This window comes from Dermacentor variabilis, chromosome 5 (genome assembly GCF_050947875.1).
Source record: "Dermacentor variabilis isolate Ectoservices chromosome 5, ASM5094787v1, whole genome shotgun sequence".
In the NCBI taxonomy this organism is placed as follows: domain Eukaryota; kingdom Metazoa; phylum Arthropoda; class Arachnida; order Ixodida; family Ixodidae; genus Dermacentor; species Dermacentor variabilis.
In genome coordinates this window covers 64411120-64426156 of record NC_134572.1, presented here as the reverse complement: position 1 = coordinate 64426156, position 15037 = coordinate 64411120, and the positions used below count along the sequence as shown (strand labels likewise).

Below are 15037 nucleotides of genomic sequence, written 5' to 3'. Positions count from 1 at the left end.
AAGCGCAGTGGAGCCGCCCGAAGCGCACTATACGCAAGCGGTGGCAGAACAGAACTGCAGACATAACTGTAGTTTCTCCGCAGTAAGGCCGCTGGTCTTCAACAGCAACACGGCATTTGCTCTAGCACAGCGTGCACGCCTTTCGTCTTTAAATAAAACGAAACTTGTCATAGGAAGGAAAGGAACAGTTAAAAAAAAACGAAACAAAGCACCACGTTGGTACCCATGAAGTTTTCAATTTATTTAACATTTGTGTCAACAACAAATATCCAATACACAGGCAGATTGTTCGCTTCAGCTTGACAGGTGCGCTTTTCTATTATATCCACAGGTTAGGAACAAAGCACGACAGGCTACGGTATTCGAGGGCCCTCATGGCAAGTGGAAAAATCCGAGGACACCTAAGCACTTCTTAGGGGTTGTGAATGCGACGGCATTAATGTCCAATTGAAAGCCGCTAAGCGGTCCTTTAAGTTATGAACTCCTCCCGGAAGAGCGAGCGCGTTGAGACATTTGGCCAACGCCTCCTATAGATAGCACAAGGCCGGTGCGTATCGACACGCGGCGTCACGCTACCTTGCCCTACTGCAATAGAACCTAATGGCGATGCTCCCGATTAAGCCGCGGTGATATTGACGACATCACTTTCGTCACGCCGGGCTTCGCAATGGAAATTTCGGTCCGAGTAGCACGATGTCATAAATCAGTGCACAGGCCTGCGCTGGCTCAGCCCAGTGGGTAAGACACTCGGCTTCTGAGCGTAGGATCGTAATTTCGAAACTCACTGCCGCCAATGTTTTCCCTTTAGAATCTGTTGTGCTCTTTAAGCAATGATATTCTTATAGTGGTCACCGAGGCGAAGTTGGAAAGCAGGCGAGAGCTTGCGCGGACAAGGAACGCGCGGATAACACAGGCTGCCGTGAGAAGTGGCTCCTTGTAAAGAATGGGAAAGGTTAGCACTGTCTTCTGCAGCCCCTGAGGGAGCACGGCTCAGCGCCAGAGCCAGGTTCACGTGGCGTCGTGGCGATGCCTCACGCAACGCCTGGCGCGGCCGCAAGCCTTCCCTTTCGCTCGCTCTGCCCCGTCGAGGCGCGCACAGGACGTAGCGTCGCAGCCAATCAGAATTTAGGTGCCGTTTTGCAGCTACATACGCCGTTTTTTTCTTTCACTCAGTGAGCCATTTGATGCCTTCGCATCAATAACTTTCGTTGCGCTGACGTAAGTGGAAGTGCAGGTGAGAGGAGGTGCAGGAGTTGAAGTGTGTTGCAACATGCAATTTACCAGTGTACGCGATTGAACTTACTTTCTCTAGGTACCAGTGTATTCACATTGACTTACGCACGACAAATTAGCATAGCTAACTGAGCCCCAAGCGAAGTTTTGGCTGCCGGGAATAAAGCTGGGGTCTGCTGGGCCAGTTAAAGTTCAAATTTGAACTTAAATGGAAACATGTAGCATTATTCACACCAGCTAAGCTCTAGCTGGATTCAGCTAACTTAGCGTGGGACGTTCTATCAACTTCTGTGTTACGTTGGCTCTTGTCGACTGCCTTTATCGGTGTTATGTGAGCTTAATTTCCGCTTGATTACTATGCTTATGCGGCAATGTTACAGTAACGATGCTAAACTGCTTATTGAAAGCACCAGCAGGATTTAACCCCCTAAGCATGATTGATTTAGATGATAATTACAGCCAGCCATTTGTACATGGAACCAGTAAATCAGACATAAATGAAATCAATAGACCATACCCAAATGGAGCAAGTAGTCCAGCCGGAACTGGCGCCATTTGTGATTGCGACCAATTCTAACCACTCCCAAAACCGGTCATAAGCGAAACTAGTTGTTTCGACTTGGGGTCCAAACTGAATAATCGAACATCTTCACCTGAGGCGCAACAGCGAAGAAAAATGTTATTGTAGTGACAATGAACGCGCACTATTCTGGTACCGCTTCTGTATGACGCCTGGAACCAACACGGTAACGGTACGGCCAATTGCCAGAAAGAGCCGGGTAAAACGTGAGGATTGTAAGCTCTTTACGGCAGAGAACTACAAGCAGCAAGTCTGCACGGCGGAGGTGGAAGGGGGTGGGGGGGTCTTGGGTTGGAACGTGTCGTGTAGAAGTAAAATAACTAAACCCCTTGGGCGGAACAAGTACATTAACACGCGGACAGGTAATGGAGGCAACGTCACTGCTCTGACGTCGAAAGCTATAGCACGGCCCACAGGGTTGAGTCATCACTCGCTGTGTCGTGAGTCGGTTCTGGCCAGCGGGCGACTGCAGGAGACGCACGACCCAGGCTGAGCCAGGGCCCTCTGGGCCGTTGTTACGCCCGAATCCTCGTCTCCCTCGGCGATAGATTCGCTGTCCTTGCAGCTGTCCTCGCTGCCACCGGCCGCGTCCACACCTGCGTCCGCGCGAACAATCGCTCGTGTGGTTAGCTTACGGTGCAAACATGGCATCTTGCCAGCTTGCTTACGAAATTTAGCGGATCGCCGCACTCTTGCAAGAAGCAACTGTAGGCGGCACCGTTCAGCTTCACAACGCCAGCTGTTAAGGACTCACGCTTTGCGGCGTCCATCCAAAGTCCGTCCGTCCACCCGGTCTTCGGTGTGCGTAGGAATGATTTTCAAAGAATCCGTACCAGCAGGTGAATAGATGTCGCTCGATACTTTGCAGATAGTGCTAGTGGCACTTTAAAGCTTGTCTGGTAAAAGACTAATGCCTGCCATTAATTAACGAATTTCCAAGGAATCTGGAATGCGTGCGCGGGCAAAATCTGTTTAACATAACCTTCCGCGATTTCTTAGGGAGGATTATGTCACCCACTGGCCTTTCTCAGCCAATTACATCTTTCTAACAATTTTCATTATCAACTCGACTCTCATTCATTGAGACATCCGTTGCTTTTGGTATATTTTCTAACGTATTTATTTTTTTTCAATATTATTTTTTATTTCCTTCTCTAGCATGATGTTACAGCTCTCTGTGCTACGTATTATTTGATATTGTTAGCATTTCCAGTCTATTTATGTTTCTAGTTTACGTAAATTGGGTGCTTAATCAGTTTTTTTTTTTTGCCACCGTCTCTGTTGGCATTTCGACAGCGCTTTTTGTATTTGAGGAGGGGCCACAGGAAGCAAGATCTGTAACAACTTTCCATGTGTTCTTACTCCGGGGCGTAACATAAGTTATTGCTAGTGATTGTATTTAAGAAGAATCGTCACAGATAGAATAAAAGGGACGTCGATGTAGTGAGCTACACATTGTATGTAGACCCATCGTACATACTAGTGAGGTCTTACAGATCTTGTGGTGCAATACTTTTGTGTTAAATATGGTGCAAATAATTTAAATAGTCGCGAGGAACATTGAAATGGATTGGGAAATTCTTGCGGGCATTTAGAAGGTTTGTTCTCCGCCGACGTGCTACTTAATGTATGCCTGCTAAAAGCTTTCAGAAACCTGCCCAAGTATTTGGGAAGCGCCTGAGTAAGGTAATCAAACGAAATAGCACACAATCATCGGTTGTCATGTAATTAACCTGACGCACGATTGTATCTAACAGTGAAAGACAGGGAAAGAATGACGCAGAATTCAAGGTATTCACAATTATGCTTTTCGCATAGCGATATCAGACGTCGAAGTAGAGGTGCGACAGATCGCTTTTACCCAATCGAATATACACGAACACGTTACGAGCAGTGCGGGTTAGGGCGTGGCAGCATCGGTTGGCTACCTGTGCGGTCAATCTCAATAGCGTTTCCGGCGTCGTCGACAGCGCTAGCTCCAACGTGGACGCGTTTCTTTCTCCGCATAGTGTAGCCTGTCATTTTGTTCTATTCTTTAGGCCGAAAGTACTCATGCGGTAACTGTTCTTGATTAGTTCCTTTGCTTCTCCCCGTCCTGTTTCTACAGTAGCTTCCGGTTCCGATGTGACGTCTTGTAACTTCTTTAGTTAGCCACGTTTGAGCAGTGACAGCCAGAATCAGTTACCATTGCCGCCTTGGCGACGTACCTCTCACATGTTCTCATAACGGCGTAAGATGATCATATTACTCCGCTTGAATCTGTCCGCAGCACTGACCCTCTGGAGGATGGAGTTGTTTAGATCGTTTCTTCACACGCGTTAATGCAAGCAGCAGCATCAACCGTTTCTGGTATTTGACTAGAAAAGCTCCGAAACATGCTGAGCATCACAGAAAGCAACTAAACAGTTATATGCGCCATACCAGCAATGTCATAACAAAAAGTTAAATTCATTCCAAAAAAAAAAACTTTACACAACCCAAAGTAAAGCTAAACTATCAGCAAACAAAATCAAAACGTCGCACTCACATTTATCACAGATGGCGGCGGCTATTAATGCCTGGAGGCCTGAAAACAAAAACAGTGCAAAAAAAGTGTTTTCAAACGCTGTGGGGAGGAGGAGGAGATCGCCTGCCGAGGACACCGCAACTGTGTCGTTCAAAGCGGTATAGTTGAACTCTCCCTAGGCAGAAGAGAAGACATCGGCGCTCAGCCTTCTCAGGTGGCCTCTACCCTAAGCACTGTCTGAGTGCAGGACTGCTTAGATTCGGTGATCTGAACAGCACCAGCGCATTCAACATGATCTGTTCTAAATATTGATTTCGCTGGTTGTGATTGTGACATATTCAAATTTACTAGACGGTTACTTTCTGTTTCAAATCGGCATATTTTCCCCGGTAGTTTCTCCATGGTCGGTATTGGCTCATAAATTAGGATTAGCCATGCCTAATTGCGTCTGCACGTAAAGAACGCATTACGTATGCGGACGCAGTTTTCTCTCGTATTTCATCTCTGAACAGATAAGCTAAGCGGCACTAATTTAGTACCGTGCTGCAATTATTTTCTTTTCTTAGATTCAACGCTCACTTTTTTTCTTCTATCACGCTGTCGCTATTCCAACGTAAATAAAGCGACCTGAAAATTACTTATATAATAAGTGGACTGACTTCGACGCAGAAAGCGCTGCTAGCTAGAGGTTAATTAGAGAAATCAGTGCAGCATATAACGCAACAAAGAAAGAGCGAATAGCGCAATTAAGGCACGCTCGAAAATCGTTTCACTTCAAGCGAGCCCGTGTCAGCTGCCAGTGCGGTGGAGACAGCGCATCATTGTATTTGAAACGTCTGGGACAGACGTATCACGAAAAGTTAAAAAAAAGAAAAGAAAGAAAAAACTTTTCTAATTATGGGAGATTACTTCGTGCACGCCGAGTGCCTGCCCATTTTCTCCAGAAAGGTGATTCGCTATTGACGAGGACTGACAATATTTGCGTTTCACGTTTCTGGACAGAATAACTATCATCGCCATGGTAACAGCTCTTCCAGCTGTATTCCAGTCGTCGTTGTCGTTGTGTTCTATAAGTGAACAACGGGTGGCCTATAAGGGAAAACAGGGGGAAGGCGGGAGATGGAAATTCAAGACGATGAGCAAAACGAGAACAATTGGTGAAAGCGGGAGCCAACGCATCAACAAGTGGACTTGTCTTTTTCAAGGTTTCTTTTTCAAATTTTCAAGATTTCTTAAAAAAAGACAAGTCCACTTGTCGAAACGTTGGCTTCCGGCTTTCACCCTGTTCTAGTTCTGCACACCGGGTGGTCTATAAGTGGTTTATAAGCGGTCTCTACGCTCACGCATACGCACCCCTGGAGGAGGCGATGAGCGAGTTGACGAGGTCCATACGCGAGTCGAGGCTGAGCTGCTTCTGGGAGAGCATGAAGCGGCGCACGCGGCGTCGCAGCTCGGGGCTCTCCTTGCTCGTGAGCGAGAACTTGTTCGAGTAGCGGCTCACCAGCTGCCGCAGCGCCTCGTCGCCCTCGAAGAGCGCCACGTAGCTGCCGTTCACCACCTTGGGCGTCATCGGGCTGTTGGACAGCAGCAAGCTCGACCCTGCGCGCGCACGTTCATTGGGTCGTGAGAAGGTGTGCGCGACTCATTCAAGTGTCACCACATTCGTATACCGTCGTCCGAGCTATAGGACCAGTGAACCCGCCGTGGTTGCTCAGTGGCTATGGTGTTGGGCTGCTGAGCACGAGGTCGCGGGATCGAATCCCGCCCACGGCGGCCGCATTTCGATGGGGGCGAAATGGGAAAACACCCGTGTGCTTAGATTTAGGTGCGCGTTAAAGAAACCCAGGTGGTCGAAATTTCCGGAGCCCTCCACTACGGCGTGCCTCATGATCAGAAAGTGGTTTTGGCACGTAAAACCCCATCATTTAATTTTCTTTAGGACCAGTGCAGTAGAAAGGCTCCAATTGACCTCCAATTCCTGATTTCCTTACTTATTTTTTTTGGCAAATTTCCTAAACTGTTAGTTCCGCGGAATGTCGTGTTACTCCGGTTACGCTTGGCGTCCCTTTTGCTGTTCTCATAGACGACTCGTCGTGCTTTCTATGTATATCACATGTTTTTTTTTTTCGACCTATCTTTTTTTTTGTATAAGTGGCATCAAAGCAGCTTGATGCTCAATGAACGTTTTCATGTTGATCTGTGCTGCGACGCTCAAATGAAGCACACCAGGGTATTAAACTACAGAGAAGAACTCACTCCCCTTTCGAGAGGAGCGCCCAACACGATGCAGTCACTGGAAGCATCCGAACGCACCGCGACATTAAAAATGAACGAGGAATAGCACTGGTGTACGCACGCAGCGACCGTATAGCGTACCTGTCTCCTTTCCGTCGCCGACATTTGGGGGCGATAAGCTTAGCGTATTCAAGTCCCTGAAGGACGCGAAGCCCTCGCTTCAACGTCTCCTACACGGCTGCTCACTCACCGAATTCGGGATCCTGCTTCTTGAGCTCGGCGAGAGTGATGCGGTGTGGTGCCAGCTCGCCGGCCGTTTGAGAGATTATCTCCCAGTCGCGCAGGATATCCTTCTCGTTAGTGTGCGTCGACGTCACCACGTAGCGGATCACGTACTTGCCCTTGAAGGCGGCCGGCACGCAATGCAGCTTACCACCCGCGTTCAGGCGCTTCAGCAGTTTCTCCGTGGTTGCGTTGGGGCCCTGCATCATCATGGCACAGGAAGGGGGGGGGAGGTACTTGGTGTTAGTAGACATTTCGTCTTATATGTCTATCGTGGCAGCCCTCCTGCATCTGGTCGCCCTCTTGATTAACCCTGCATAGAGTGGAAATTGAGTTTCTAGATTTTTTTTCTTTTTTTTTTTTACGAAGGCGACACAGGATTCCGACTCTAAGAAGCAGCTCAGTCCGGTGTGGTATATACTATGGACTACTCGCACTAGTAGCGGCGAGAAATTGCAGTGGCGTCCTATAGCGAGTGACGTCACGGCCAGGATGCCGCCCGCTCCGTCTCGCTCGCTTCATGCATGCCATAGGCACTAAGTGCGCGCGAGCTACGAGACCTGAGGGATGCCTCTGCTGTCTGTTGTCAAGCCTGGAAGGCAGTTTGATTTTCTCGAACCAGCGCGACCCGTGAAAAACTGAGGCTTAGATATTAGAAGCTGTGTAAAGCTGAAGGGGTCTACTGCTCTTGCAATGCAGAGGTGCACCCTGCATGTCGATAAATATTGCTTTAAAAAATGCCCGTTAAATCAGCGTGTAAAAACTCGTACGATAGTCTGATCAAAGCGCGAAAATTTTCTTTATTACATGGTTAAGGCAAACATAATATTTCACACAGAACAGCAACCTTTCACACAACAGCAACAGCAAAGAAGAGTTTGGCGTGAACATTGTAAATGGGCATAGAAGACGGATATCCCCTACAAGATTTCCATCGACCTTCTATTGGTGTGATTTGCTCCAGCCAAATGTAAGCACTGCAACAATGCCTAAAAGAAGAGTTAGGCGCACATTTTTTTACGGATTAACTTGCTACAACTGTCTCGGTGATCTGGAACAGCCGCTCAGAAAAAAACACCATTCAGTGCTCCTATAGCACGACTTCGTGTCATACAGTATATACTTCACGAATAAATGACAGAAATCACCTGGCATAAAAAAAAATGTAGTAAAGAATAAGCTTCAATGCATGAGACAACCGCTGGACCTATTTGATGAAAATTGATGCATTCGAGTTAAACTCTACCATTGTAGTGCATACAATCAAGAGGGCATTTATTGCAGCTTTCACACACTAATGCCTGCTAGCCTAATCACTACCCACACAACATGCCGCGAGACAAATCGAGGACGTCAGACTCACCGCGACCGGATAGCGAGCGAATGTGTTCGCTCCCATGCTGGACACCCATGTCTAATCGCTCGCGTGTACAGTCGCGCGAATGGTGTCCCGTTCGAAGGATCGTGTCCGTCCATTCCGGCGTCCTGCTCCTAAGCCTTTCGCAGGACGGTGCCACGAACGGTGGGCGCACGCTCGAAACATCAGCGCCGCCCGCCGACCCCAAGCAAAAGAGCAACAGGCTCCCTTTTGCGCCCGAGTAACCCCTCCCTTCGGTGGCGTTAGCAACGCAACATTCGCGCCATGTCTCGCAATATGCTGCCACCACAACGGCCGCCGCCGCCGCCGCCGCCTTGCTATGCGGACAAGCCGGATTACAGGAGACGTGAGAGCCATGCGGTGAAAACAACAAGTCGAGGATCCCCACAAACTATGCACTAAAAACAGGTATCGTGTTTCTGTAAATTGCATATTTTATGCTATCTCAAGCGGAAACATGTTGTCGATGAGTTCACAGGTAACTTATAGTTGTTACCGTGCTTAGGAGGTTCTGTAAGAGTCCTACACAAGTTACCGGTATATTTCAGATCCATGTCTAATACGACAACTGTGTATACCTTACATGTATTATTAGATGCCGTGTAAATAATTGTCATATCCTTTCTTTTTTATTGCATAGATGTAGAGTTCGCCCCATGGTATTTGAGTTTCTTTAGCTCTTTCCGTTATAAAGTATACTTGTAAAAAATTGTGATATAAATTGAAAGTTCACTTCCTATTGTTATTGCTTGCTACGCTTTCTTTTAAGTGCAACAAGCATTATTAGAATTGCTGCATTGGTTTTCGGAAATATCTTCCCTCTCCCACACATTTAGATACGAGCTCGCGTGCTAAAAAAAATTCATTTTGATATCGAGGGCCAAGATGTTTAAGGCAATGGGATCGATAACTCACATAACGCAGCAACCTTTATTCGATGATGCGGCACACCCTTTTCACGACGGCACCAACGTGACGTCATTATGGCAAAGTACTCACTCCTCGCTAAACACACCCATTAATTATAACATCGAACATAGACCAACCACGAAGCAGTCCTTAACAGCGGAAGCCGGAGTGCCTGCACAATACTCCAGGCAGTAAGCTGAGCTTGTGCTGCCTTAAAGAGCAACTCTAAATTACCTCGTGCAGCGCGACGTTTTAAGCACAAGCAGAAATGTTCACTTCATCAGTCCACGACTCAGCTCCGCATAAAGAAGACACCACAAGCCTCCTTGAGTGTAGTCGATTTTAAACACTTCAGTGAATTATTATGACTTCAATATGTCCCGCACAGATAATGTGGCTTCGAGTTGTTGGCGGCAACCGCGCGGTCGAAGCAGTTGGGCCCTGGCCATCTGCGTCAGATTTGCAAAACAATCCTGGGGCCGTATAACGTAAAAATATTCCCATACGTTTTTATTCCAATCTCCTGACGTCAAATTCGCGTAACCGCCGACGCAAGGATCGGGTGCTCACCCACAGGGTTGTCTGGACAGACCAATCAAATGCTCTTTTCATTCATAGGAGGTCACTTTTGTTTGCTTGAAAAACAAATAACATTGCCTACACTTAGCGGCTTGTTTTATCTAATTGGCGGACAAGAGGCGAGGAGCATGCTCAAGTGGAGAGGGATTCGATGGGGCCGAGCCACTGCACTGAAAATCGATAACCGGATCAAGAGGGTGGTGCCGGCGTCTGCGGTTGGTCCGCTTTCCCTTATAATTAGCTTGCGGTGGCTGTCAAAAATCGCGGCGGAATGCAACGGAACCTTAAGAGTGACGCTGAAACGGATCCTCAGCGAAGAAGAGTCGGCAGAACGAAGTCGTAAACGGGCCGAAAGTGCTCGAAAACGTTACACGGCCCCACAAAAGTTTTATTACACGCAGTTAAACCCATGCTCTACGGCAGGTGCGAGTCGCCAGTGCCTGAGCGATCGCCAGCAGCCATATTTTGAAAGGGCGTAGGTTAGGGCGTGTTGGTATTCCATAACTGAGGTTTTTTTAGCGCACGAAAAGGGACGAAAGACAGTGGCAAGACGCGGACACAGCGCTAACTTCCAACAATTGTGGAATAAAACAACTGTTGGAAGTTGGCGCTGTGTCCGCGTCTTGCCACTGTCTTTCGTCCCTTTTCGTGCGCTAAAAAAACCTCAGCCATATTTTATTCCTTTCGGAACGGGGCAGCCTGCGTCTATTCAGAAGAAAATTCAGTCTTGTTCGGCATGTTAACGCATCTTTATCGCGTACACGTCACTTTCACGCGGTGAGTTTTTGCGGTTTTGTGACGTTGCGTGACAGGCAGGCGAAGTGGTTGCAGCTCGAATACGTTTGACCAATAGCCGTGGGCTAATGGCGAAAAGCGTTCGAATCAGAAACCTCTACTTTTATTTTGTTCGATCAAATCACGCACAATCAGTTTGTACACGCAATATCAGATGGATAGCTATCACGGTTTTCCTGTCGTCGCGTGACGGACAGGTTAAGGGGGGGGGGGGGGCGTCCAAAAAGTTTTTGACCAATCGTGGAGGGCTGATTGCAGAATTGGAATAGAAAAGTTTGGAATAGTTTTACGTTGTAGCGCCCCTGTTCATAACTGTTCCTGAAGCAACATAAATCTGTAATGTGTTGTAGGTGTAGCATAAACACTGGCCACTGCCTTTCTGTGTACTGACAACTGACAGCCTCAACTCCTTTCACTTCAGTTACTTATATTAGTTATTCTTATAAACGGCGTCAAGCATCCTACATTTGGTAAACAGTTCCCAGACCAAATGGCGCTGGCATAATCGCGATTTCAGTGTTAGTTCAGTCCCCATGTTACTGCCGGACGTTTGAGTCGACAAGTGCGAATATTGGGTGTTTTAATATGTACTGCTGGTCGTGAGAAAACCAGTTATCGACGGTAGAGGTAAAGTTTTGTAAAGATATATGTATGTAGCAAAGGCGGCACACACACACACGTGCATGGACAGCTGAGGAAGCTCTTCGTAGAAACCGCAGACAAGCCAGCGGTTGCAAAACGGCGAGGAATGAATTCCTGAAATAAACTCACCTTGAGCCTGAAGACAACAACGCCCAGGTGGCGCTTGGCGGGAATCTCAAAGCGCTTGTCCGCTTGCACGAGGCTCTCAAAGATCTCAGCCATGTGAACGCTCTGTGGAACAGCCAACGACGCGCCCCATTAAATGTAACTACGTTCATTGTTTCAATGCGCAGCACTTATTGACTAAAACCGCCGCTGTTCCTCGGCAAATCACAACTCGGGCGGTCAGCTGCAGTAGCTTTCACTTTAAAAAATTCAACATACTTAGCTGTTAATTTCACACAAAAAAACACCATGATTATGACAGACGCTGTGCTTAATGCACGTAGTAATTTTCAGGCACTTGTGCTTCATGGTGATCCACAGCTCTAGACCCAAGAAATTAGATGCCTAAACAAAGTGACGTGCTTTCATTAGTCCGTAGACTTAGCTTTCCGTCAAGTGGAACGAACCTCAGCAAAATCAGTACAATGAATGCCGAGCAAGACGATCGCTCCTCTTCAGCGTATTCGTACAAAATTTCAGGAAATAACGCCTTCACTTACGGTAGACGATGTTACGATACCTCGGTGCGTGTCGTTGAGCTATGCTATGCTATGTTATCGCATGACGCGTAATCCAGTGTTGTGTTATGTGCGTCATGGTTTGCATTATTGCGGTAATCATAAGTTAATGATGGAAGGATCCAAGAGCCATGCCCACAAGTGGAGCACAATCAAATAGCTTTGCGTGTGCGCAGAAAGGCAGGTATCATGTTGACTTACACTCGGCAAGGCATGCAGCTTTTACAGCTAACGCTGTGTCGTCCTGGTGAAAAGGAGACATGCACGCACCCGCACGCGTTTTTCAAAATAATAATTTTAGAAAATCCCTGCAGATTTGGCGACAGACTCACCCTGCGAATGTGGTCCTGAATACCAGCCACGCCGTAGTTCCTCAGGACAAACCACAACTTGAGGCTGCGGAAGCGACGACTCAGACCCACTTGCCAGTGCTGTTGGTGGTACCGAAACAAATTTTTTTCTATAAAGTTTTAAAAAAAAGTTCTTTATATATCCTGCTTTGACTCAGCGTACCGCACTACGACCACTGGAGGGTTTAAATGCTGTTATAGTAAATGTAGAGGCTGTTAAATGGGAATTTCGGAAGTTCTCTGACACTGAAAAGCGGATAGGTTCCCCTTTGCAGCTGTCTTGAGCTATGTGGGTGATCAAATTCAGATTTCATCATCGCAAATAACGAGTGCAATCCTATTAGCAAACCCTCACTAATCACTGATGCACGTTTTAATATAACATCGTAATGTAAGCAAAACACGTATAAGAAGCGTACACGAATATACGGAAGGCGCTAGTAAGTTGTGTGCACATTTTACTCGTGCTACTCCATTGTTCCAAGATGGCATACCAACAGGCCCATGTCTATACCATAGTTGACTTACATAATTTTACCTTCCAGAGCAGAAAACTGCATTTTCCTGGGCTTATTCGTCCCGAAAAATTCTAACGTAATGTCTGTCGAGGATTGAACGCCATATTGGAACGTTTCCATGCACTGTTTAATAATTTCACACGTTTCGCTCTGGTTTCCCGTAGGAGTCTGTAAAAATGACTAAATGTGTCCGTGGGAATGACATAAAATAAAGACTTTGCATTTATTATGTTTTACGCGGGAGGTTGCAGTAGGGCGCCATCTGCTTCTTTTTTGGCAAACCATTGTACCCACGTGCTTTGGCAAAAGTCAGCGGTGGGTAACGCATGTGCACGGCGGCGTAGGGCTCAACACCGGAGATGATAATGGTTTGTGGTGAATGGGCGCGTTTGCACGTACGTTCAAACGATAAGCGCCCTCAGCGAAGGCTCCGTATTGAGTGAATATACAGGCCATTTAAATCGCAATTTAGCAACAGGTAAATCAAAATAAGGGCTTCGCGAGGATGATATAAGAACTGAATTAGTATCTGAGGTGCTATTGCTGCTAATTTCGCCGTTTAAACATGTGCGGCAAAATTAGTACGGTAATTAATGAGGTTCGTCACAAACAACCTCACCGGACTGTATAAACCAAGTACAATAGCAGCGTTGTGTTATATACCACATGATAGGAAGGGCCTTAAGAATACAATACCAACAGCGCGTGCAGACAGTATTAAAGACTACACCTGCGTTCATGCTACTCCTAAATAGCTTGCACTGGCAGAGCTTGTAGGTACTACGCATGCTACGGAATGAGGTTCGTCGCAAACAACCTCACCGGACTGTATAAACCAAGTACAATAGCAGCGTTGTGTTATATGCCACATGATAGGAAGGGCCTTAAAAAGACAATACCAACAGCGCGTGAAGACAGTATTAAAGACTACACCTGCGTTCATGCTACTCCTAAATAGCTTGCACTGGCAGAGCTTGTAGGTGCTACGGGGGCTACGCAACTACATACGCCACTACACAAATATGCCTAACAATTTACAACTTCGGTACGCAACACTGCGAAAGTATATGTCATGTTATACGTTCAGTGTCATGCGGAGAACGACTCGTAATGGCCCAGTTCACGATGTGACGTGTTGAAGGAGGAACTCCAGTATGCGCCCAGCTTTGCCACCTAACGCCCCCTGAGCACTACGACGCGAAACCGCCACCTGCAGCTGCAACTTCCACCAATCAACGGTGCATGGGCTAGTCGTGGAGCATCTACGCGCACATCCGGCCAACACAAGACAATCTCAGTTGCCCAGTTACGATGCCTGGTAATGTTTTGTGGAGCTGTTGATGTATAGGCATGCAAGCGTAAAAGCTTAGGGACCGCGGGATGTAAGACAACATTGAATGTCCGAGCCGCTTGTGACCGCAGCCGTTGAAACTGCACAGCAATATGTTGTTCGCATATATTAGTGCAGGGCGGATATCCGAATACTACGTTACGTACCCTAGCTGTGTCAATATACTCAGCTTCTTCCCGGCTCCAGCGGTCCGTAAGCGTTTGCGCTTCACTATACATAAAGCGGCTTGCGAAGATTTAGAATGCATTTTGACTGTTTCCAATTTCTTTCTACGTGCATTTGAGGCTGAACAGCACGTGTTTCCTACAGCGTTCTATCGTATTACGTGTAGACTCACATCGCAATATTCTCCCGAACGTCGCCTATAATTAATGGCTCCTCCAGTAAAACGACAGCAACACCAACTGCTACAAACACCATGATAGCCTAGACCTAATTTTGCGTGCGCTATCCTACACGTATCTAAGCGAGAATCGTAGACCAAATTACCTTCAGGAAGCTAACTCACTTTCCGGCAATAAACGGTGGCACGCTTATTCAGTCGCATATTCGGTGCCGGTGTTGCGAAAGGCCGCCGCTTCACGAGAGAGGTGCACTCCGGTCATGACTTGTTTGCGATCGTTCAGGTAAAAACATGCGCAAACGGCCAGGAATCACATGGGGTGGTGAAACTTAAGTTCTTCTCACAATTGTGGGCTCCGATTAGGGTTACGCTGCATGCATTAGCGTTCGTTGCCCCAGGCGATAGAAAATCTGTTTAGGCGATAAACAAAGTGGCTGGATGTATACTTCATTGCGTTTTGTTTATTGTGAACTATTTGGTGACATGACGCGGACGCACGGCAGCTCCAACCAGAATCCCACACACAAATACAAAAAGAAAGAGAAAGAAAACGATGGCACAAATAATCTGCGATGATTATCTGAGTTCATGCGAAGCATTTCTGAATACTATGAAGGCGCAAATGCAAATGTGTAAAATTTTTATTTATTTGA

At 47.0% G+C, this 15037-nt stretch overlaps 1 protein-coding gene across 1 annotated transcript in view; it reads right to left on the bottom strand.

The window, feature by feature from the left end:
• Positions 1 to 233: 233 nt before the first annotated feature.
• The window catches only part of Hdc (histidine decarboxylase), a 35561-nt gene continuing 20757 nt past the window's right edge, over positions 234 to 15037 (bottom strand). Inside the window, exons 11-16 of the mRNA XM_075692648.1 lie at positions 12155 to 12253; positions 11269 to 11370; positions 6805 to 7036; positions 5673 to 5918; positions 4341 to 4379; positions 234 to 2409 (exon numbers count right to left, since the gene is read on the bottom strand). Coding sequence (XP_075548763.1) covers positions 2240 to 2409; positions 4341 to 4379; positions 5673 to 5918; positions 6805 to 7036; positions 11269 to 11370; positions 12155 to 12253 — 888 coding nt within the window. The 3' untranslated portion in view covers positions 234 to 2239. The remainder of the gene's footprint in view (positions 2410 to 4340; positions 4380 to 5672; positions 5919 to 6804; positions 7037 to 11268; positions 11371 to 12154; positions 12254 to 15037) is intronic.